At 60.7% G+C, this 23,127-nt stretch overlaps 1 protein-coding gene across 2 annotated transcripts in view; it reads right to left on the bottom strand.

Moving 5' to 3' along the window:
- The window catches only part of PIEZO1 (piezo type mechanosensitive ion channel component 1 (Er blood group)), a 65,336-nt gene that overhangs the window by 568 nt on the left and 41,641 nt on the right, over nucleotides 1-23,127 (bottom strand). Inside the window, exons 6-50 of one of the 2 annotated variants that reach the window (XM_063109346.1) lie at nucleotides 22,261-22,429; nucleotides 21,914-22,127; nucleotides 21,650-21,821; nucleotides 21,460-21,573; nucleotides 21,300-21,387; nucleotides 20,527-20,627; nucleotides 19,957-20,217; nucleotides 18,902-19,013; nucleotides 18,652-18,830; nucleotides 18,421-18,569; nucleotides 17,911-18,093; nucleotides 17,387-17,493; nucleotides 17,050-17,210; nucleotides 16,766-16,942; nucleotides 16,101-16,226; nucleotides 15,813-16,013; nucleotides 15,150-15,354; nucleotides 11,545-11,649; nucleotides 10,779-10,932; nucleotides 10,459-10,702; nucleotides 10,289-10,385; nucleotides 10,023-10,194; nucleotides 9,320-9,409; nucleotides 9,149-9,243; nucleotides 8,689-8,760; nucleotides 7,945-8,042; nucleotides 7,358-7,454; nucleotides 7,231-7,281; nucleotides 6,976-7,148; nucleotides 6,694-6,800; nucleotides 6,217-6,429; nucleotides 5,792-6,050; nucleotides 5,536-5,724; nucleotides 5,049-5,364; nucleotides 4,461-4,590; nucleotides 4,217-4,364; nucleotides 3,904-4,118; nucleotides 3,616-3,774; nucleotides 3,335-3,482; nucleotides 1,285-1,473; nucleotides 958-1,050; nucleotides 678-850; nucleotides 485-607; nucleotides 323-402; nucleotides 25-214 (exon numbers count right to left, since the gene is read on the bottom strand). In XM_063109346.1, coding sequence (XP_062965416.1) covers nucleotides 25-214; nucleotides 323-402; nucleotides 485-607; nucleotides 678-850; nucleotides 958-1,050; nucleotides 1,285-1,473; nucleotides 3,335-3,482; nucleotides 3,616-3,774; nucleotides 3,904-4,118; nucleotides 4,217-4,364; nucleotides 4,461-4,590; nucleotides 5,049-5,364; nucleotides 5,536-5,724; nucleotides 5,792-6,050; nucleotides 6,217-6,429; nucleotides 6,694-6,800; nucleotides 6,976-7,148; nucleotides 7,231-7,281; nucleotides 7,358-7,454; nucleotides 7,945-8,042; nucleotides 8,689-8,760; nucleotides 9,149-9,243; nucleotides 9,320-9,409; nucleotides 10,023-10,194; nucleotides 10,289-10,385; nucleotides 10,459-10,702; nucleotides 10,779-10,932; nucleotides 11,545-11,649; nucleotides 15,150-15,354; nucleotides 15,813-16,013; nucleotides 16,101-16,226; nucleotides 16,766-16,942; nucleotides 17,050-17,210; nucleotides 17,387-17,493; nucleotides 17,911-18,093; nucleotides 18,421-18,569; nucleotides 18,652-18,830; nucleotides 18,902-19,013; nucleotides 19,957-20,217; nucleotides 20,527-20,627; nucleotides 21,300-21,387; nucleotides 21,460-21,573; nucleotides 21,650-21,821; nucleotides 21,914-22,127; nucleotides 22,261-22,429 — 6,899 coding nt within the window. Of the gene's footprint in view, nucleotides 1-24; nucleotides 215-322; nucleotides 403-484; nucleotides 608-677; nucleotides 851-957; nucleotides 1,051-1,284; nucleotides 1,474-3,334; nucleotides 3,483-3,615; nucleotides 3,775-3,903; nucleotides 4,150-4,216; nucleotides 4,365-4,460; nucleotides 4,591-5,048; nucleotides 5,365-5,535; nucleotides 5,725-5,791; nucleotides 6,051-6,216; nucleotides 6,430-6,693; nucleotides 6,801-6,975; nucleotides 7,149-7,230; nucleotides 7,282-7,357; nucleotides 7,455-7,944; nucleotides 8,043-8,688; nucleotides 8,761-9,148; nucleotides 9,244-9,319; nucleotides 9,410-10,022; nucleotides 10,195-10,288; nucleotides 10,386-10,458; nucleotides 10,703-10,778; nucleotides 10,933-11,544; nucleotides 11,650-15,149; nucleotides 15,355-15,812; nucleotides 16,014-16,100; nucleotides 16,227-16,765; nucleotides 16,943-17,049; nucleotides 17,211-17,386; nucleotides 17,494-17,910; nucleotides 18,094-18,420; nucleotides 18,570-18,651; nucleotides 18,831-18,901; nucleotides 19,014-19,956; nucleotides 20,218-20,526; nucleotides 20,628-21,299; nucleotides 21,388-21,459; nucleotides 21,574-21,649; nucleotides 21,822-21,913; nucleotides 22,128-22,260; nucleotides 22,430-23,127 lie in introns of those variants that run through there. The other variant, XM_063109347.1, reaches the window with a different exon arrangement.

The following is a 23,127-nucleotide window of genomic DNA, read 5'->3' as shown; positions in this document are numbered from 1 at the left end:
TGCTCACAAGAGCTGCGCACTCACCCGTAGCCAGCCAAGAAGCCAAGGCTGGGCGGGCTGACCTTGTCGCTGAAGATGACCATGGGCAGCAGGTTGCAGTCAGCCTGGCAGTCCTGCAGCTCAATGACCCACCACTCAAGGAAGCCAGCAGCCCCCGTGCCCACACGCTCCCTCCGCAGCTGGATGCGCACACCCAGGTAGTCAGCTTCCTCATCTGGGTCAGAGCCAGGAGGTGGTTGGGGCCAGAGGCCAGCACTGTTCGTCCCCGGCAAGGCTGCATCCCACTCCCCCCGCACCGCACCCCACCGCACCCCACACTCACTGGGCTGCAGCTGCTTCACAGGGTTGGCCTCAGGCCCATTTGGGGCACGGATGTACTTGGGGAAGAGGTTGGGGATGACCCTGTGGGAAGGAGCCAGTGGGTCAGGTCCAACCCAGCCCTGCTGTCCTCTGTCCACCCCTACCCCTGGTGGCCCCCACTCACACTGACTGGTCTGAGGTGCCCTCGAGCAGGCTGGCCAGTTGCCACCGCTCAGTGCTATTGGGAGCCAGGTCCAGGGTGTGCTTCTCATTAGTGTACTCCACGGTGCCGCCCTTGGCCAGGTCCCTGCAAGGGGGCACATGTGAGCCACCCTAGGGTGTGCCCCACCCGGGCCTGCCACAAGCACAGGACACACCTCTGAAAGTTCCAGGTGAAGCGCAGGGTGATGTCAGCCGTGCCGTTGTATAGCTCCCGCTTCATCTGGGCCCGGCTTGGTGGGCTGATGCGCCACAGTGCCCCAGAGCTGCCCTCTATGCGTGCTGTGACGATGTCCTCAGGGCTGTACTGGCTGATGAACTGCATGGCCAGCTGGGCAGGGGCAGCATACTCTCATTGGGGCACTGGCTACCCCCACTCCACTGGGCTGTCCCGGCCCCCCCCCACCCCCAGGCAGTCACAATGTAGGGTCCACTCACCGGGTGGGAGTCAAACTGCCTGGACAGCTCCTCGTAGGCCTGGGGTGTGAAGGGCACGATGGATGGCTGCTGTGCGCTCATGGTGAACAGGGGCTGGGGTGAACAGGGGACATGGTTTTGGGATGGACACGGCACCAGCGAAACCTCTCCAGGCACCCTGAAGCTCCAGGACCGTGCAGAGTGCCACAAGGGGTCCAAGAAGATTAGAAAGTGGAGGGGGTGTGGTGGTGGCACTGCCTTGGCCAGAGCCTGTGTCCAGGCTGAGCCCACACTCCAGCCACACCCCTGCTCCTCCTGGGGGATCAGACAGGCCCGGTGGCTACTCACCTCGTAGCCACCCAGCTTGAGGGTGACGGTGACGTCAATGGGCTGGTTGACAACGCCAACCACTGAGCGCACCAGAGACATGAAGAGCAGCGGGAACCAGATGATGGCAATGAGGAAGAGGATGATGAGACCGCCCATGCCATACTTGACGACCTTCTTCTTCTTCTGCCCCTTGGGCTGTGGGTATCTCTGGGGTGGTGACACGCACAGGTCACCTGCTCAGCTCTGCCCTCCCCTCCCACAACCAAGGCCTGTGGCTCACCCAGGACTCCATAAAGTCAAACCTTGATCTAACATCCAAGCTGACTACAGAGCCACAGTAGCCAAGACAGGCTGGTGTTGGCATATGGCCAGACACATGGATCAATGAATTAAGGGTCCAGAAATAAACCCTCACATTTAGGGAGGGTCAACTGATTTTAGACAAGGTTGCCAAGACTATTCAGTGGGAATGGACAGTCTTCAACAAGTGGTGCTGGGACAGCCACATGCAAAAGAGTGAAGCTGGAACTAACTCACACCACATACAGAACACTCAACATGCACCTGAGAGCTAAATGTAAAAGTAGAAATTATGAAACTCTTAGAAGACACTGTAGGGGCAAATCTTCATGACTTTGGATTTGGCAAAGGATTCACAGAGGAAACACCAAAAGCATGAGCAGCAGAGGAGAGAATAAACTGGACGTCATTAAAAACAAGAACTTCTGTGCTTTGAAAGACACCATCAAGAAGGTGCACCACAGAAGGGGAAACATTTTGGCAAATTAGTTACCTGATAAGGGTCTAGTAACCAAAACACACATATACACAAGGGCACCTCAAAAAGTTCATGGAAACATCTGTACTTTAATTCTGTTCTCCCACGAACTTTGTGAAGTACCCTCATATATAAAGAACACTTACAACTCAGTAATAAAGACAACCCAAGAAAAACATGGGTAAACAATCTGACAAGACATTTCTACAAAGGAGATATGCAAATGGCCAAACAGCACCGTGAAGATTCTCAGCGCCATTAACCATTAGGGAAACAAGTCAAACCACAGAGAGCTGCCATTGCACCCCCACTAGGATGGCTGGGATCAGGAAGACAGGTGAGAATAGGCTGTTGGGATGTAGAAGAAACTGGGACCCTCGTGTTGCTGGCAGGAGCCTCAGACAGTGCCGCTGCTGTGGGAAACAGGCAGCTCCTCAGTGTCACACAGAGGTCCCACACGAGCCAGCAGCTCCGCTCCTGGGAGTGCACCCAACAGAAGCGAGACCACATGTCCACACAAAAACTTGTACATGAATGTCCCCAGCAGCAACCCTTGCTTTAGCTGGAAAGTGGAAACCACTCATCAGTCCATTGATGGGTGAATGGATAGACAGGTTGTGGTCTATCCACACAATGGAATCCTGGCTATAGAAAAGAATGACATATTGACACATGCTACAACACATAATGCTCAGTGAAAGGAGCCAGTCACAACAGGATATATAGTTCCATTTTATGAAGTATCCATAACAGGCAAATCTATTTAGACATGAAGTAGATCAGAGGCTACCAGAGGCTGGGGAGGGGACAGGAGGAGATGAGGAGGGACAGCCAATGGGTGCTGGGTTTCTTTCTGGTATGATGAAAATGTTCTAAAATCAGTTCTAGTGGTGGCTCTGTGACTGAACGCACTCAAAACCACTGACTGCGTTAACTGGGTGAACTGTGTGATGTGTGAACTCTCTCAGTAAAGCTGTTCAAGAGCAAGCGGACGTCACAGCGTCAGTCCCCGTCCTCCCTCCTGCACCCCCACCGCCAGGCCCTGCTGATAGCCTGCTTCCAACGGGGCCAAGCCCACTGGGTCCCCAGCACCCACACCCAGCTGCCAAGAGTTTTAGAAAGATCCTTTTCTGGGCTGCCTGTGCTTTCTGGCCTCAGGTAGCATGGCTGTGAGCTGTCAGGGAGGGACCACCAGCACCATCTGGTTCTTGTGGGGTGGCCCATCTGCCCCAATGGGAGAACAGTGTTCCCGTCCCCTTCTTGAGGTACCCCTGCACAGAGCCCAGGCACCTTCTCTGTCTCTCGGCTGCACTTGATGATGAAGATGTTGGCATAGATGTCCTCCACGCACATCCAGTTGGACAGGGACAGTGTGGTGTCTGTCCATACCCAGTCCATCACTGCCCGCAGCTCCACCAGGAATGGCACCAGCCGGAACCTGTCCAATGCCAAGATTCCCATTAGCGGGGGAGGGAGCCCTCCGACTCAGGATGTGACAGGTATCTGGCCTGGCCTGGCCTAGCCCGGCCACCTCCTGCACCTTGCTCCTTGAGGGCCAGACCCACACTCACCCCTGGAAGAGGAAGAGGTTCAGGTGATTGTACTTCTTGGTGAGGAAGTTGCCGAGGATGCGGGTGGGGTAGCCACAGCGGATCTGGTAAGCGGACAGGGCGAAGTAGATGCACTTGACGAAGTACCACAGCTGGGCCACTGCGTTCTGGTTGAACATCCTGGAGGACAGCAGGTCGGGGATCAAATCAGAAACGGACCCCCCAAGGTCCCCAGCCCCAACCCCGGCTCTGTTATGAACAGCAGAGTGCCCGCTCCCCCGGGTGGTGCAGTGCCCCCACGGTGCCCACCTCTCGGTGACAGCGGGCAGGATGAAGAACATCCAAAGGTGGATGGCAAGCACCAGGACCACCTGAAAGGCCAGCTTGCCCAGCACAGTCTTGCGCAGGTAGAGGGCGCGGTCGATGACCATGGTGCTGAACTGGATCAGCAGCATGACCAGGAAGGCCTCGGGCACCTGGTCGTCCGATAGGGAGGACGTGATGTCCGTGGCTGCCGAGTGCTTCTGTGGCCGGGAGAGCACATGTCAGGGGAGCCTGGAGCTGGGGTGTGTAGTGACCGATGGACTCTGCTTTCACTGTGGGAGTCCCGGGCCTAGCTCACCCCAAAGGCCCAGAAGCCAAAAACAATGATGATGAAGTCGACGACATCAGCCAGGAACATGAGGGCATAGACATCGGTGGCTGCACGGCACTTGGTGTGGAGAATGTCGTGGAAGAAACGCCGCAGTGGCTGGTACACACCCTGGGCCCTGCAAGAGGGTGGGCTCAGCTGGGTGCCGGGCCTCGGCGCCTCCCTCCCCGTCCTGCCCCTACTGCTTGGGGTGCTCCAGGCCAGGGTCACTCACAGCGACAGGCAGAAGCCCTGCAGCCAGAGCCCAGCTGCTCGCACTCGTTCTCGACAGTGGCCTGGCCTCTTCTCTCTCCCAGCCGCCTCCTCCTCCTCCTCCTCCTCCTCCTCCTCCCTGTCCTCAGCTTCTGTGGGGGAGAAGCCAACACTGACTGAGCCCACTGGGGACTGGGCTTGGCTCATGGCTCCTGGCACCCCAAGAGACCACCCTGGGTGGCTGGCATCCTCCCATTTTACAGAGCAGCAGACTGAGCACAGGGACCTCCCCAGTATCACCAGAAAGGGGGCAGCTGGGGCTGTATCCTCTGCCTGTGCAGCCTTGAGGGGCCAGCCCAGGCCAACAGGCCTCTCCCCTGTGCCTGGAGGGGCAGCCCTGGGGCAGGAGCCTAGGAGGGCAGCTTCTGCAGGTTCCCCTGAAACAGCCAGAAGCCCACGGCCCAAAGTGTTGTTCTGGAACGCAGACGGCCCCCACGCTGGGCCTGGCCATCTCATGTGACTCATCCACCTCCCCAGCAATGTGGCCAGAGGGCCAGCAGCTCCGCCCCAGAACCACGTGGTCTAGAAACTGTGATCAGAGGTATTATACCGACAGCTGCCGGTTCTTTGGGTTCTGGGCTGTCCTTCCTCCTCCTGAAACGTAGGTTGATGCGCCTCGTGTCGCGGGTCTTCGGCACCACTTGGGGCTCTGGGATCCCATTCTTAGGTCCGACCCCGGCTTCCACCTGGATGTGGTCCTTGGTGGTGGCCCCAGCCAGCCCTGGCTCCTCCTGGGGCCCTGTGTCTGCCTCAGTCTGGGGTCCCAGTGGGGCCACCAGCTTCTCCTCAGTGCCCTGCTCCTTCCTGCTCCTCCGGTCCTGCTCTCTGGACAGCGGGTCCTCCTCATGGTCCCAGAGGCCGTAGCACTGCAGAAAGGGCAAGGGGTGGCGAGGAGGCCAGCCTGGGCACTGGGCAGTGCTCAGACCAGGCAGGATGGCCACGCCTACCCCGAGCAGCACCCAGCCTGGCCTCCTGGACTGGAGAGCACCAGGGCGCTGAGAAGCACCACCCACCCCCAGTCGGTGCCTGGTGCTCACCAGCAGCTGGGAACGATGGAAGAAAAGGGCCATGAGCTGTACCAGGTCATAGTGGATATAGCCGTCAGTCTTCTCCAGGCCCAGGATGCGTGGCGGGAAGTAGGGCTTGTTCTCGTAGCGCCTCAGCACCACGTGGCTGTTCCAGGGGAAGAAGCCAAACTGGAACAGGTACTTGGTGACCACCGTGACCTGCAGGGGAGGGGGCTCAGCACGGCGGGGCCAGGCTACCCCCCCCTCCCTGTTGGCCGCCGCCCACCTCGGTGAAGACGATGGCCGTCATCCAGAAGCGCTTGCTGGGCCGCGGGATGGACAGCATGGCCCACAGGAAGACAAGCACGGGCAGCACCAAGGAGGTGGCTGAGGCCGTGACCATGTGGTTGAGGATGATGATGAAGTAGCAAAGCAGCTCCGAGTGCGCAGCCACGCACTGGTACACGGCCTGCAGCAGCCGCAGCGCCCGGCCCTGCCCCTCTGCAAACTGCTCAGCCTCCTCCAGCTCTGGGATGCGCAGGCGCCTGCAGCAGAACCATGAGCTTCAGGTGTGCCCCGGGACCCCCTCTCAGGCGCAAATGCCCAGTCGGCTGTCAAGGTCACGGGCTCCCAATGGGCCTGGGCTCCATGCGGACTCAGCTACCTCCTCATGACACCGCAGGCCCTCCTGCCAACCCCCGACTCTCGCACCTGTTGAGCAGCAGCTCACTGGCTGTGCGCATCTGGGTACGAACACCGGCCAGAAGCTCCTGGGAGCCGCGAAGGGAAGCCCCAGCCTCAGGGTCCCTGGGCTCAGGCTCAGTGACGATTTCCTCGCTGCCGCTGCGGGTGTTGTAGCCAGTGCTCAGGGGGCTGCTGGTGTCCTCGGTCATGCTGCTCAGTGGCTCCTCGGCCCCCAGCCCACTGTGGGAGAAGAAGCCAGGTCACAGAGCTGGCCCCTTCTCTGCCAGCCCCTGGGGCTCTGGGGAGTGGTGGAGGGGGCTGGAGTGCCTCAAAGTCCCTTAGTGGACAAGAAGGACGGTGAGGGTCAGGCGGGCCAGGTGGTGCCAAGCCAGCTGATGTGGGCGGCTCAGGAACTCAGAGGAAAACCCTTGCTTTGGGGCTGAGGGCAGGCGGGGTGGGGTTGGGCCTGCCTTGGCCCCTGCCCCCTCAGCCCCCTGCACCTACCTTGATGCTGTGCTCGGTGCATCACGGGCCTCTGAGGGGCCTGGCAGCGTGGCCTCGCCTGCGCTGGTATACAGCTGGTCCAACACGCCTGGATGCACCTCTCCGCTCTGCTGGGCATGTGGAGGGGTCTCAGGCTGCCCAGATTGTATCCCAGCTCTACATCCCGCACGCAGACCAGCGTGGACACGGGAGTGTGATGGACGTAGGGGTGTGGCAGGTATGACTGGGCAGGGCCGTGGGAATGGCAGGGAGGGCTGTGGCCATGGGCGGGGTGCAGCTCACCTGCAGCAGCTCCTGCGTCAGGAGGTAGCGCTCAGCACGCAGCACGTCGCTCATGGTGCTGTGGTGCCTGGTGAAGGCCTGCAGCCAACGTGTCAGCCCGTCTACCAGCGCCTGCCCCAGCACCCACAGTAACTGCACCATGCTCAGCACCCGTTGCATCACATGGCTGCGGCCTGCAGGGGGGTGGCAGGGTTGCTGGAGGAGTGGCCTGTAGGTGGGAGAGTCCCCGGCCCCTAGCCCCTTGGGCCCACGCACCTGCCACCTCGTTCTCCAACTCCAACTCCACCTCCTGGATTGAGCTGTCTCCTGGACACAGGGGTGCTGGTCAGTGTCTTGCGACCATGCAGCTCCCACACCAGAGCCCATAGGTCGCTCAACTCACCAGTGGGCATCTGCCCTGCCTGCTCCTGCTGTGCCTGCTCCTGCTGCCGCTGCCTCAACACCGTCTGGGCGTTGGTCACCCATGCCTGGTATGCTATCTGTGGGCCAGACCCTCTGGGTTAGGACCATGGCCTCCCCAATCCTCAGATCCAATTCAGCCCCCCTCCTCTGAGCCTGAGAAGGAGCCTGGGGCCGGGTGGGCCTGGCACTAGATCCCCACTCTGTCCGCACCCAGCTGGGGACCATCACCTCCCTAATCCTTCTCTGGAAATGGGGTTCCGGAGGGGCTGTGGAGGTAGGACACAGTGCCTGCAGCTCACCCAGCACCAGGGCCCCACACTAAGAATCAGGGACCCAAAGATGGATGAGAGGCTCCTCCTAGCCCCAAGACACAAATGTGAGTCCAGCAAACACATACTGAGCCCTTCGCACAGGCTAGGCCCCTGGCAGCCACCATAACCTGGAGTGGTCAGAGTTAGGACTTTGGGAGGTAGTAGGCAGAGGGGCAGGTAGCAGCCCATGATCTGCTGCCCCTGCCCACGAGCTGCACGGACAGAGGAGTGCAGGTGGGGGACCCTCCTACCTCACCTGGAAGGCACTCTGTGCAGACGGCCTGGGGTCCTCTGGCGGGGCCTCCTCCTCCTCGCTGTCTGACTCAAACAGGAAGTAGTCCCCGGAGTGGATGACTGCGGGCAGGGCGGAGCTAAGAGCTGGCTCCCCCAGGTAGGGCTGCCCTTCTCTGACAGTCCCCCAGGTTCATTTCTTAAGTTCAGGGTGCCCAGCGTGAGTTCCCCCAGCATCCTACCCCCCAGCATAGGCAAGGCCCAAGTGCCACCCCTCCCGTGGGAAGTGCCCCGTGCAGAGAGCATCAGCAGGCTGCAGGACACCAGCGCGTCATAGGACATAGGCCAGAGCAGTGGGACGAGATCAGACTGGACCAGGAAGGACAGGTACGGAGCAGGGCCAGCAGGGGGTGCAGAGAGGACAGACCACAGGTCGTTGGCGAAAATTCAGACAACACAGGAGGAAAACGCAGAGTTCATTGTTGGGGAACCTGGGCTAACTTGACACTTAGCCAGTAATGGGAGCTTCCACTGGCGAAGGGGTTCAGGATAGCAGGGAAAAGCAAACATGCTCAGGCCAGAGACCTGTAACCAGGGCGACACCCCCACCCAGCAGGGGCCACGACGTCCCACAGCCTAGGGCCTGGGTCCAGCAGGAAGGGAGAATGAAGCTGAAGGGCGGGGAGACAGCAGCCACGAAAGCGGGCGGGTTGCAGACGGGCCGTGGAGGGTCTGAGAGGGTGGTCATGGGCAGGCCCGTCAGGGGTACCTGTGGCATGGTCAAGCCAGGGCCGCCACCACTGTCGCCGTGGCGGGGAGGAGCCCCCTGGACTGCCGGGCCCTGTGGGGGGCAGAGCGAGCGTGAGGCAGCAGCAGAGGCACAGGTGGGACCAGGGAGGTTGTGAGCGCAACCACCTTGGGGACAAGGGCAGCCACATGGCAGGGACAGACAGGGACAGATACGGAGCCCCCGCAGCAATGGAGGGGGCCTCGTGGTGCCTCATGGCTCAGAGCTGTGGGGGGATGGAGAAGAGAGCACACACGTGCAGACGGACAGTCACGGGGCAGCCGTGTGGCCTGCCAGGACAGAAGGTGACCACATGGCACAGGACAGACGGGCTGACATTCCTGCGGGGACGTCACATGACACAGGTGCAGGCAGGCTCCAGCAGGCACAGACATGCCTGGACATGGGAGCCCTCTGAGGTGCCAGGCTCCATGGAGCTCACCTGGCTCCTGGCTGGGGTCCTCGGGGTCCTGGTGGCGGCCACGGCCTGCCTGGCCCTGCCTGTACTTCTCCTGCTTGGCGCGGATGCGCTCCATCCTGTCGGGTGGGAGGGGGCTCTGAGCACCAGGCTGGTCAGAAGAGCCCGAGGTGTCCCCACCCAGAGGGCACCTACTGTCTCTTCAGCTGAGCCAGGGATTTCTCCTCTGCCTTGCGGTGGGACTCGATGCTTTTGAGGTTGGCAGCGTTGTAGAGGGCAAAGCCCCTGTGGGGAAGGGAGAGGTGGTGTGAGAACCCAGGGGCCAAGCTCCAGCTCTGTGGGCTCCTCCCCCACCTCTGGGGCACCTGCCGGTCCTCCCTGCTCCTGCTGGGCCCCCTTCTCCTGAGCACCCTCACTGGACAGCGGAGCAGTCACTGGGGAGGCATCTGCTGCCACCTGCGCCCCCAGCGTTGTGTGAGGTGAGAGAGGAGAGACCCTCCTGCTCCCTCTGGTCTCAGGTAGGAAACCGAACAAGTCAAGAGGCATGTCTGCATGACGCCCGCCCACCCACCAGAGCTTCAGGGGAGGCAGGTAGAGCTGGCTGTAAGCCAAAGTCCCCACGGAAGTGCGAGACTGCAGCACAGCCCTCCAGCAGGGTGCACTCGGGCCAGCAGGGGCAATAAGCTGGGGGCAAAACTCCAGCTGATGGCAGAGCCCTGGCTGGGACCTCGCTCCTTCCTGGGGCTCAGCCTGTTTCCTCTAACTGAGATCCAGTGCTCGGCTGTGGGAGCTGCACATGACAGCACTATCCCCCTAGGTGACTCGCCAGTGGCACAGAGCCACAGTGTCTGCTCGGTGCCCAGTGGTGCCCCCGCCCAGCCCTGAGACGGGAACCAACCTGGAGGCCTGTAAGGCAGTGGCCTGGAGGTCAACCCTGACATGAAGAAAGTAGTAGCTGAGAAATACCCGACGCTGCAGCAGCAGGAAGAAGAAGCAGATGCTGTCCCAGATGACACCGGCCTCCTCCACGGGCAGCAGGCAGTCCTGGTCCCTGCCCATCATTTCCTTGGCTGCAGACAGGCACCGGCATGGGGCAGGCATCAGGGCCGAGAAGCAGCGGTGTCCCCATGCGCCCCTCCCCGCCCCGCGCCCACACCCACTCACGGTTGTAGTAGCCTTTGACGGTGCACACGAGGCTGAAGAGCTGGATGACCCAGCAGAAGCTGCTCTGCATCTGCTCCACAAAGACGCAGGACAGGAGCTGGGGGCGGGAGGGGAGTCAACTGAGCCACCAGGGCAGGGGGCAGGGGGCAGGGGCGCAGGGCCAGGCTCACCGAGAGCATGTTCTTGGAGATGATGACGGTGACGTTGTACAGGATGAGACAGTCCCACAGCACCAGGCGGGCACGTGTGTCCTTCTGCAGCAGTGCAGTGCCAAACAGCAGCAGATAGAAGCAGGCCAGTAGGTAGCCCAGCCCAAAGACGCTGACGCGGGTGGCTCCTGTGACGAACACCACTACCAGCACCAGCCAAAACAGGTAGCGGAAGACAGCCACCTTCACCATGTCGAGGTAGGACCTGCCAGGCGGGGTCGTCACTGTGGTGCCCCGACCATGGCCCTCCCGCAAAGGCCCCTATGTAGCATGGGACCCACCTGCAGTGGATGAAATTGGGCACGGGGTTGGGCTCCCCCCGCAGTGGCTCCAGGTGGTCAGTGTTGACACCGGCCATGCGCTGCCACTCCTCGGTACGCTCGGCTGAAAACACCTGCCACTGCTGGGAAGCGCAGAGCAGCAGGAGGAAGTCACCTGCAGGACACAGGGGACACTGCCGGGCTGTCCCACGCACATGTCAGTTTGGAACACTTGCTGCAGAGGGCACCTCCTACCCCAGACCAGAGAGTGCACCACTGTGCGCGGGTTGCGGGGTGGACACACATCTACCCGTGTGAGTACCAGTGTATGCGGTCTGCACAAGGGCACGTGTGCCCGTGCTGCATCTGTGCACATATGTGTCAGGGAACATGGGCTGATAGGCATGACTGCACACTGTGGGGACATCAATCTGTGCACACCTAGGAACAGGCTTGATCTGTACACCTGGGTGTGCATGCGTGCTCCTCAACATGTCCTTGTGTGTGCCCTGAGTCAGGGCCTCTCAGTACCACGTGGATGTGCCTGGAACATGGGGTGTCCACTCTTGGACAAAGGCCCCCCAGCTGGGGAAACAGGACTTTGGCCTGGCTGGCAGGGTGAGGCCTGGACCACCCATCCCCTCATCTGGCTCCAGACAAGGGTCCCTGCTCACCCGCTGCATGTCCTGTGTGCGGAGCCTTCATGGCCTCCAGTGAACCCCCCCCCCCCTCCGCCCCCAGGCAGTGGCGAGTTGGGAGGCGGGCCCCAGCCCGGGTGGGCACTCACTGATGAGGTTGGTGGAGTTGGGGGCCCTGAAGAAGTCGGGTAGGTACAGCCATTTGATGAGTGCAGAGTTCATGGGGATGGCCTGGCTCCAGCGCCATGGGTAGTCTGCAGGGGAAGAGGTGTGAGGAGGGCCCATCCTTGTCTGCTGACCAGTGGCTTCGGGGGCCTGTGATTCCATCACAGACAATCCAGTGTCCACTGGGAACCCTTCTCACACTCGCTCACACACACGCACAGTCCCAACACAGACCCACTCACACTTGGAGGCTTGAGAGCTCCGAAGCCCAGAGATTCCAGTGCATTCTGACATGAATGGTGCACCAGGCTCCCTGGGGGAAAGGAACTAAGTGACAGGCCAGAGATGGGCAGGTAACTTCACCTGAGATGGGGTGGGTGGGGCAGGCCTCTCTGACAAGAGGCGGCATTTGGAATGCATCGTGGTTCAGATGATATATGATATGATAACACAAGTAAGATTATATTTATATTTATGTAATATAATAATAGCCCAAAGCTGGAAACAACCCTGATGCGCTTCAGTGGGCGACAGGTTAAACAACCAAGATACACATCCCTGGAATATGACTCAGCAGCAAAGTATCAATGCCCGAAACAACCTAGATGAATCTTAAATCCATTTTGCTAAATGAAAGAAGCTAGAACCAAAAGGCTACATGCTGAGTGACTTTGCTTACAGGACATTCTTGAAAGACAAAACAATAAGGACAGAAAACAGATCAGTGGTTTCCGGGTGTGGGGGGGGCTGAGGACAGAGGGGTCGCATTGAAACACTCCAGTGGTGGGGATGTCTCTTGAGGGCTGTGGATGTGAACACACAGCCCGTGCCTTTGTCAACATCCACAGAACTGAATGCCACAGGGTGAATTTTACTATGCTCAAAAAACAGATTCCCCCTGGATGTTGGGCAGCCCAGGGCGGAGTGCAGACTGGATTACGTTCCTACGACACACCTTTCCTACGACACACCTTTTCGCCAGAGGGGACAGGAAGAAAGAAGCCAACCTCAGGAACTTTAGAAACAGTGAAGACAGCTGTGCACCATCGGCCAAGAGGACCCAGAAGCAGTGGCCCCTGTGGCTACGAGCACCCAGATCCAGGTCTGGAAATCTCACTCTCCTGAAAGGGAACTGGGGCTCATGGAGCATGGCTGGCCTCAGGGTGGGCAGGGAGCCCAGGGTGACGCAGGAGCACCCGAGAGAAAACATGGATGTGCTTGAAAAGGCTGGCACAGCACATGGAGAGGGCCAGAAGCCAGCCCACCCCAGGGGCCAGAGCCAGGACAACATGAGCAGATGGATGGCACTGCAGCAGATCCCAGAGAAGAAAACAGTGCCACGTGGACACAGATACCTGAATGAACACACGGACGGGGAGCGGGGACCACACTCCCTTACAGAAGACACCAACTAAGCAGAGAAGCACGAAGTCACCATCAGAAAACCAGTGAAGGGCTGGCCGGCTTCTCAGTCCATGAGAGCCTGGTGCTGATAGCTCCAAGGTCAAGGGTGTGGATCCCCATGCTGGCCAGCCACCAAAGAAGAAAAACATGCCGGAAGAGTACTATCGAAAACCAGACAGATGATTGCTACAGGCAAGATCCACCGACAGATGGTGACATTAGTGGGTGAAAGTTTAAGGAGAAACAGGATATTTGCACAGTCTTAAGGTAAATATTTACTAATAAATACCTATTAATTATAAAGAGAAAAATACTGACTTCACATGGAAAAACCCAGCAGACACCACGGTGCCTGAGTGCTGAAGGGTAGTGTCACCAGTGATGAGACACGCTGACGCTAACGTGACCCACTGAGAAGGAAGTGTCACCCCTGTGGAACTGTTGCCCCAAACAAGTAATCGGGTCCAGTGGAAAGTCACCAGACAATCTCAAACTGAGGCACGATCTACAAAACAATGGCCAGGGAACCTCAAAATTCTTAAAGTATGAAGACCAGGAAAGCCAGGAACTGCCCCCAACAGGAGGAGACGAGGAAGGCAGGATGGCTAAATGCCACGTGGGGTCCTGCAGGGGTCTGGGTCAGGAGGGCGACTGGGAGGCCCAGTGAGACACACAGAAAGCCTGCAGTTCTGTGGCCAGCTGGGAGATCCACACCAGAGTCTCCTGCTTAGTTTTGGTCCTTGGCTTACATAAGAGGCGGGTGCTAGGGAAGAGCGGGTGAGGGGTATCTGGGGGCTTCTCAGCTCTTCGGTAAGTCTATGCAAAAAGTTAAAAACAAAAAAACCAAGAAGTGATGAACAACTGATCTTTCGACTTGGGTGAGTCTCAAACACATTCTGCTTCCTGAAAGACAGTGACACGCTGTGTGAACCCATTTCTGAGACATTCCAGAAAAGGCAAAGTTAGAGGTGGCTGGAACAGGAGCTCCACCATGGGACAGGGGGTTCCTGGGTGCTGGACACCGAGAAGGAGACTCTGGCTGTGGACGCTGCGCCTTGCCGGACCCAACTCTGAGCAACACTAACGAAGCATGTCAGAAGGGCTCGTGTGGGCCGGATCTACACAGTGGCCATGAACGTGACGGCAGGAGGGGCTACCACACATTCAGAAAGAGGAAACATGTAACAAGGGAAGGGGAGCGGGCACAGCGCTCCCTGACAGAAAGGCCACCTGGTGAGCGTGTCCAGGTAATAGAAACAGAAAATCCCACTTTGTGAATCACTCGCAGCTAACCACGCCGGGAACCAGTGTGGGGAAGGACTCTGCACATCTGGAGTATCGAGGCACCGGGCCAGTGGGGACACTCTGAACAAGCCAGATGGGTGAACTTGACACCCAGGTTGTGGGTTGTGCCGACACCAAGTCCCTGAGCCATGCCAGACCATCCCACCCTGTGTCATCTTGTCCAAGGTATTCACCAGCAGCCGAGCATTCGGGAACAGCTAGATAAATGCAGACCTCAGGGCATTCTGCAAAACCACTGGCCTGGCTCTCTAGAAATGTCAAGAGGTGGGGACAGTCCGGACCAAAGGAGACCAAAGACTCGATGCAGATGTCAACTGGATCCTGCATCAGAAGCAAACAACTACAAAGGGCGTTGCTGTGTGGATGGGGCGGTTTGAATGCAAACAGCATGTTAGATGACGCTACTGCCAGAGACGGACTGCCATGAATGGCCACCATGCTGCAATCACAGAGGGATGTCCCAGTCTGAAGACACATGCTTGAGACAGCATTTGGCATGAAATGTCACGACTAACTCTCATATGGCCAGAGAGAGCACATAGGTGTCCCTTATACTATTCTTGCAACTTTTCTCAAGGTTTGAAAATTTTCCCAATAGAATATTGGGCAAAAAAGGAAAAGAAAGCAACGAATGCAGAGAGACCAAGCAGGAGGCCAGGTCCCACCCCAGAGAGACAACACAGCTGCAGCGGGTGCAGCCCGTGGGGGATACACACCGTGGGGATGGGCTCACTGGGGCCAGGCTGTGCAGGGGCAAGCGGGGAGGGGGAGTGCCACAGCCAAGTCCAGGAGGGCAGATGGGAGCCAGGGTAGGCGGAAAACACTCCCACGGCTTCCACGCGGCCACAAACCCCACACTGCACACGCGCCGCCTACTCACCGATGCACAGCGCTGGCGGGATGCCCAGGCACAGCAGGTACTGGTACAGCAGGAAGAGTGTGAGGAAGAGACAGTAGTTGGGCCAGAGGCGGGCGATGGCCCCACGGCGCCGGCGGGTGAGGATGGCCACCAGCCAGCAGCCATGCAGGATGACCATGAAGTTCATGCGCTGCCCAATCACGTTCACGGCCATCAGGAAGCAGATCTGGGGGCGTGACGGGGGGATATGGGGGATGGACTGTGCTTGGGGGAAGGGACCATCCTGGCCAGCCTCAGGCCCCAGCAGGCAGCAGGCTCAGAGGGCCACAGCCAACCTGGAGGTCGGGGCAGGCTCAGTGCAGCCGAGGCTCACGACGGCCCACACCACCCACCTGGGAGTGCTGGGGAGGCTGGACATGTCTCTACATGCCAGGGAAACCGAGACTCAGGGCATTGCACTCCACGCAGTGAGGCTCTAACCCAGGCCCCTTCCTCATGCACCCATGCCTCCTCCCCGCGAGGACCCAGCCCCAGCGGCTTCCTGCCTCCTCTGGGTCCCCTCTGTACCCCAGGCAGCCCCGAGGCGGGGACTGCACACAGGTGCACATTGCAGAGGCTCAGCGCAACCCCACAGCTGGCCGAGCCCCACCCAGGTAGGGTGGGAGGCACACGCCCCGGCCTCACCTCCAGCCCGAACTTGTAGAAGAAGAAGTTGACAAAGTACTTGAAGCAGCTGAGCAGGTCCTGGTCGAGCTGCTGGCGGGTGCCGTCAGTGAAGACAGCCTGGGCGGGCAGGGGGGCCAGCTGGTGCTGCCGGCGGTAGTGCTCTTGGCGCCGGTACACCACAGCCTCAAATACCAGCAGCAGCAGCACCTGCAGGTGGTTCTGTGGAGGGTGGGACAGTCAGGGGCCACCTGCCCCACCAGCCTGGCCAGCCCACCCTGCTCCGCCCCACCTGCCCTCCATACTCACCTGGATGTAGCCCAGATTGGGATAGCCCTTCCGCACCCCAAACCAGTTGGCGGGGTCGACGGGCCCCCGGTACAGCAGGGACTGGTGGATCTCTGTCATCTGCAGGTTGGTGTTGTTGGGGAAGGGCTGGCAGAGAGGAACAGGTGTTAGCACCCTCTCCCAGGCTGGAACCCAGGTGGGCAGGGGCAAGACCACCAGCCCTGTCTCCAGTCCTGCCCCACACCCTCAGCTGCCCCAACCAGGGGACGCGTGGGGGCTCTTGGCCTCGGAGCCACCTTTAACAGGTGAGGGTACCAGGTGTTTGGGAAACAGGGAGGCCATAGGCAGGGACTGTCCTCAGCAGCCTCTCTCTCCTCCTTCAGCAGGAGGCTTCTGACCTCAGTGCCCCTCACCCCATGACCTTCATCAGGGGACCCACTCAGTCAGGACACGCCTCTGAGCCTGAGGACATCTCAGCGTCAGGGAAGTCAGCCTCTGATCCCACCCAGACCAGGTCAAAAGACACCTCTCCCAGGAAGTCCCCCATCCCCCAAGGGATGGCCCCTCTGCACCCATCGCTGACCACCCTGAGCCGAAGCAGCAGCCCCGAAGGTGGGTTCGGGAGCATGGAGCTGCCTGGAGCTTCCTGCGGTCACCGCCCATGAGGGCTGGTGTGGTGGGCAGACCTGGGAGCAGTTGCTGGAGTACTCGTGGGGGTTGACAATATTGAGCTGGTACAGCATCTTGCACACAATGATGATGCAGGTCCACACGGTGGACAGGCAGGAGGCCATGGGCCGGAAGCGGGGGTAGGGCAGGGCGAAGGCCCAGAGCGCCACGAGCAGGAGGTTCATCGCCGACACCTGCAGGGAGGGATGGCAGTCGACTGGGCTCCAGGGAGGCCAGCGAGGCTGAGCCGGAGGGGCACGATTCAGACACGGAAGCGGAGCTCGGGGCGGCCAGTGCCCACCTCCTTCAGCGCCACCCAGACGGTATACAGGGCCACCAGCTTGAAGACGTGCAGCTCCAGCAGGCGCCGCAGCAGCACCTGCACGTGGGTGAGGACGGCTGAGAAGCCGGCAGCCAGGTCCAGCAGCCGCTCGGCCACCAGGCCCCACTTGCTGGCTGTGCCTGTGGAATGGCAGGAGCAGTGAGGAGGGTCCTGCGCATAGACGAGGCTCCTGCGGCTCAGAGGGGACTGTGTCAACGTCCCACAGCAGGGACCTGGCAGTGGACTCGGGACCTGGGGCCCAAGCCCTCAGCACTCGTTTGTTTGCTGGGGCTGTGCTTGGCCTGGCCCGACTTACCTTCGGGGACCTGTGTGTCCTGGTAGGGGCCAGCTGTGCCCAGCTCCTGATCCCCGGGGACCTCCTGCTCCTGCTGCAGCAGCGGAGCCACGCTTGCTGCGTCCTGCCTGGGAGGGGCCAAAAGGGTTACTTCTGTCCGTTCCCACCCTCGCTCTTGCACCCCGGGCTGAAGGAAGCCTCGCCTGCGCCCCTCTGCTCGGTGACCCTCGTTCTGTTTCTGCCGTAGTTTCCAGGTCAGGTGCATGCAGTCAGCTGACATTCAGTCCCCATGATGCTCACACAGCCCCCAGTCCCACAGGCTGTGAGAAAAGGTCCAGTGCCTGAGGCCCTCAGCATCTGAAGGCCATACAGAGGCCCTGGCTCCCCTCTGCCCCGCCCAGGGGGAACCCTTCCCTGTATCTGTGTCTGTGCCGGTGCTGGTGGGATGTGAGCCGAGTGGGAGCCTGCAGCCATCGGAGGGAGCCTGCAGCCATCGGAGGCAGCGACAGGCTCAGTCCGCCTGCTGGGGAGGGTGGCGGCCACACCTGTGAGTCCAGCCCAGGCGGCGGCTGTGGGCTGGGGGCACGTGCTCCAGGTCTGTGAGCTGCATGAAGGGCCGGTGGAAGTAGTGCAGCTGCAGGATGCAGGACAGCAGGAAGAAGCCGGGGATGAGGATGCTCGAGAAGAGCTCGGACACACTGAACTGCTCCAGGCCCAGGTCGCCCAGCCTGGCGGGGACAGGGTGGCGTCAGGGGTGGCATCAGCCCTGGCCCAGCCCCACACCCCTGGGGTCTACCTATGCAGCTGCCAGGCAACACCGTGGGACACGGGGCGGGCGTGCAGGGAGCCACTGTGGCCCCGAGGAGGTGAGCAGGGGGCATGGGCCCCACATGGCCCTACACAAGACCTCACCCAGAGGGGCCAGTTTGGGGCTCACTTGGGAGAATGTGGTGCTGACAACACCAAGCCAAGGGTTAAGATCCCCATACTTGTCATCTTTAAAAGAAAAAAAATCACACAGCCCCACGCGGCCCGGCTGACCCGCCCAGACTCACTGCTCGTTGGTGAAGCCGGTGAGGTTGCGCCAGTACATGGGGAAGTCCTGGAACTGGAAGGTGTAGACGGCGATGAGCACCAGCATGGTGTAAGCCACCACGAGCCACCAGAACACCTTGAGGAGCTTCCGCCACAGGCTGTAGTAGACCTGCCAGTCGGGACAGGGATGTGGCAGTGAGGGCATCAGCAGGACCCCTGTGCACCGGGCCCCACCCCGTCCCCCCAGGCACCTGGAAGAGGCTGAGGCAGAGCAGGAAGAGGAGCATGTAGACGATCTTGTAGACGACGAGGCGGCCGGCAAAGCTCACGACGATGAACATGCCGGCGCACACGAAGATCCAGTATTTGGCGTAGATGCCCTTGACCAGCTCCCCTAGGCTCCGGAGCAGCGTCCGCGCCCGCGTGGGCTCTGCAGGAAGCAGGGCGATGGCGTCAGGCTGGCGGGGGCAGGGCACCCACTGCCTCTGCCCCGCCACTCACCTGTGTCCTCCACGGTGACCTCCGTCAGTACAGCAGGGGCCTTCGCCTTCTTCAGCAGCTTCTCTTTGACAAACTGGCGCAGCAGGAGCCAGAAGGTCAGAGTGTAGAGCAACTGGGAAAGGTGGGGGTTGTCACTGAGGGCTGGGGGGCCCAGCACCCCCTCCCACAGGCAGGGCCCAGCCACGATGTGGGGCCAGGGGAGAGCCCTCGGCAGGGACGCAGCCGGCACCAGCCCCTCTGCACCAGCCCCCCTCCAGCCACAACCCTGCTCTCCAACTCACACAGGTGCGCACACAGATGCACAGAAGCACACATGTGCAGCCATAGACTCACACGTATGCATGCATACGCACATGCTCACACATGGGTTCACATCCTTACACACATACTCGTGTTTGCACAGAAGCACACATCCGCAGAGCCAGACACACCTATGTGTGCACACAGGTTTCACATGCAGTGTCACGTTCGCAGGCTCACGTGTTCACACAGTTTACACATGCTGGGATGTTTACACATACACCCAGGCTCACACATTTGCACAGCCATGGATTCACACATGCATGCGTGTGCACTCACATGTTCACATGGCTGCACACGCTGGCACACACATCTGCACACACAGGTTCACAAGTCTCACGTGATGACATACAACTCACTGGCCTGCAAACGTGACAGATGTGACAGCACTGTGGCACACGCCTGTCTCACACAGGGACCTATGGGTGCCCATGAACACAATGACCCAGACAACAAGCCACTGAGACCCAGGGCTGTGTGGGAGGCTAAGGGAGCCCATGTCTGACAGACACAGTGCACGCTGACACACAGCATCAGGGACACAGGGCAGCGCCCACTCCCCAAATGCTCATCGAGCAACTACTCTGGACTGGCCCCTGGTGGCCATTGGGGGCCCTGTGGTGGCCATTGGACCTGGCCCTGCCCTCCCAGAGCCTCCATCCACAGGTGAGTGGACAGTGAATGGCACAGCATCGTCCTTGCAGGTCATCGGATGGAACCCAGCACCCAGGTGTGGCAGGCAGACACTCACTCACCATGGCACCAAGGTCCAGGCAAGGGTAGCGGGAGTGCTCCAGCCCCAGCTGGCGCAGGCTGACAGGGCCCAGTGTGGTGGGCAGCTCGGGGCGCAGGTCCATGGCCCACACATAGCGCAGGCAGCACAGCACCAGCCCGTAGAGGAGGATGAAGGGCGAGCAGAGCATGGCCAGCTGGTGGCGGCTGCGCACTGTCCAGATGAGGCAGGCCCACAGCAGCAGCACGAAGGTCAGCCAGCTGTGGTAGGTGATACTCCACACCTGGGCAGCCAGGGCAGCAGGCAGGGGATGAGTGCACCTGGCTGCACCCACCCTGCTCACCCAGCCCGCCACAGTGACGCTCATGCAGGAGGGGAACATACCTGCTGAGCCCGGAGCTCAGCAGCACAGGACGCACACCACACGTGCACACACGCACACGCACACTGCACGCACACCTGTGGGTGGGAGGGCGACTCCCAGCCCAGTGGGCCACAGCTCTGTCTCTGAGGACAAGGCCTCAGCTGCCATCCCACCTCCCGGCACATTGTGGGAAAGCCTGTGGCAGGTGCCAGCAGCAGCTACTCTTACCATCATGGCGATGAGGGCACACACGTAGCTCTGGTCCATGATGAGGTGGCCCAGGCTCTGCATTGGGGACGTCTCTCGAGGCTCAGTCAGCCTGGGATGCACTGGGAGTGGGGGACAGAGGTAAGCCCCAAAGTGGGGTGCTCCGGAATCCCTGCACCTCACCTGGCTTTGCCCTAAAATGTGGACAGTGGGCAATGGCAGGGCAAGAGGCCAGGGCCCAGCAGGCGACAATGGTGGGTCTGACTCTGTTCCCAAATGTTGTGTGACCCTGGCCGGTTCCTGCCCCTCTGGGCCTTGGTTTCTAAGACCCTGAAAGGACCGGATGCACAAGACGGCCCCTGCCCCCTTCCAGCTCTGTGCACACAAGATCCCCAGGGTGTCTGCCCCCAAGGCCAGCAACTTCATCTGCTTCATTCAAATCATGACACGGAAACCAAGGCGGAGGGTGAAGAGCACCCAGAAGTCCCCATCCCCTGCCCACGGCAATAGCGTCAACACGCAGCATCCAGGCCACATCTGCCTGGGACGGCAGCCTCTGAGCCAGGGCCAAGCAGCCAAGTCCTCGGGGCAGGGGTTGAGAGAGCTGGTGCCCCTCACAGGTCTTGGGAGCCAGCAGGAGAGGCAGTGGGCGGACGCGCCAGACCACCTAGTGGCCACCAGGGGGCAGCACTGGCCTTGCCCAACAGGACCCAGTATCTGGGAAACCACAGCATGCCCACGTGTGCCCGAGGGAGGGTGGGGTGTCCCCGCGTGGGTCTGTGTGTGGTACTCACAGGGGTGCTGCTGGGTGGGGGTCCGGCCGCTCAGGTCGTGCACGATGCAGTTGTCGGCCTCAGCACCTGGCCCCATGGGCGTCACGGGCTGTAGAGGACCCAAATGAGCAGCACGCCAACGGCTCCAACCACACCCCCAAAGTGCAGCCGGACTCCTCACCTGGGCGGCACCCCTGTCCTGGGCAACAGCAGCCCCCGCCTGGCCCTGGGGCTGCTGGTCCAGCTCGTCCAGCTCCAGTTCGCGTTCCTCATCCCCTACAGCCTCCTCCTTCCTCTGCGGAGACCAAAGCCGGGAGCTCAGCCCACGCCCCCCGAGGCAGGCCCCAAGAAAGTGGAGGGAAGGCACGCACCTGGCCTGTGGGGTGGTGCCTGCGAAGCTTCAGCAGGGAGGTCGCCGTGTAGTACAGCAGCAGCAGCACGCCGGGACTCACGTAGATCGGCCAGTCGTGGCTGGCATTGAGCACCAGTGCGTTGGGGCTGGAGCAGTTGGGGGGGCCCACGAAGTCTTTGAGACCAAACACCCTGCCCGGAGAAAGCCTGTCACTGACCACCGAGGCAACGGGGCAGGGCCAGGGCAAGAGCAAGGACCGGGGGCTGTCCGGGCGGGGCCTCACCTGGCCCAGATGCTGGCAGGTGGGAGCATGGCCTGGGCGAAGGGTGTCTGGTAGCAGTAGAGGCAGAGGAGATGCCCAGCGCCAAAGCAGCTCACCATGGCGCAGAGAGCGCTGAAGCCCAGGGAGCTGATGGGAAAGTGGCAGGCCCACCAGGTGCAGATGGCCAGGAAGGCCAGCAGGTAGACGCTGGATGAGGCCGAGGGGTGGGCGATGCCTGCCGGGCCGGGTGGGGTGCACAGGGTCAGCCCAACTGGGGTGCATGACCCCCCTTCTCCTGGGTTATCAGGAGCTCCCAGGCCCCTTCAGGGTGACAGTGCCGGGGCCCTGCCCCCTGCCTCAGTGGGTACCTGCCAGTGCGAGCAGCACTACAGCCAGCGTCCGCCCAGCAGCCACCAGCAGCCAGTGGGCTGTGACCCGGAATCGGGTGGCCAGCCGTGACCTCCGAGTAGGGGCCAGTGTAGGAACTCCCTGCAGCTCTTCCAGGGTGTTGTTGTCCACGTCCCTCTCGTCATCATCCTGCCAAGGTCACGGGGAGTGGGGAGATCAGGCTCCCAGCTCTGAGGCCACCACTCCAGCCCCACGTCTGCCCAGCTGGGAGTGCTGGGGTGAGGTAGGCCTTGCTCCGCCACACCGCAGCTGTCCCTCCAATGGCCCCAGCTGTCCCCCTTGTCCAGAGGCCCCCCCCCACCTTCCTGCCTCTTCGCTCAAGTTCACAAGCTGGTGGGCCTTCCTGCCCACCCCAAGACACACAGTCCTTGACTGGTGTAGGCTGGCTGTGGAGTGTTCCAGAACACCTTGAGCATCTCTTTATCTCCCCATCTAGACCACCAGGCCCTGGAGGACAGGGAGGGCGCCATGACTCCCACATCTGTCCCTGAAGCCCCTAAACGGTTTGGGAAGGCAAGCAGCTGCTCACACCCTGCACCACACCTCAGCTCACAGGGCACTTGCAGACCCTCTACAGTGGGTCACACGGGGTTGGAAACAAGTTCGGAGGGGACAGGTGACTCTCCCAAACCACATACCCAGGAAGCAGCAGGGCCCCATTGGCACCCTGTGGGATCTCTGGGGAGTAAGGGGGCCCTGAGGGACACAGCCAGGCACCAGGATCTCCTGGGTGCCCCCACCAGCCTTGTGGCCAGCCCTTCCCCCTGTCCCGCCCCCCAAGAAACTAGCTGCATCCTGGTTGGGTGGGGGGTGCTCCTGCCCTCACA

Source organism: Cynocephalus volans, chromosome 10 (genome assembly GCF_027409185.1).
Source record: "Cynocephalus volans isolate mCynVol1 chromosome 10, mCynVol1.pri, whole genome shotgun sequence".
Lineage (NCBI taxonomy): Eukaryota > Metazoa > Chordata > Mammalia > Dermoptera > Cynocephalidae > Cynocephalus > Cynocephalus volans.
Note: the sequence above shows the minus strand (reverse complement) of the source record. Positions and strands in the feature narration are given on the sequence as shown.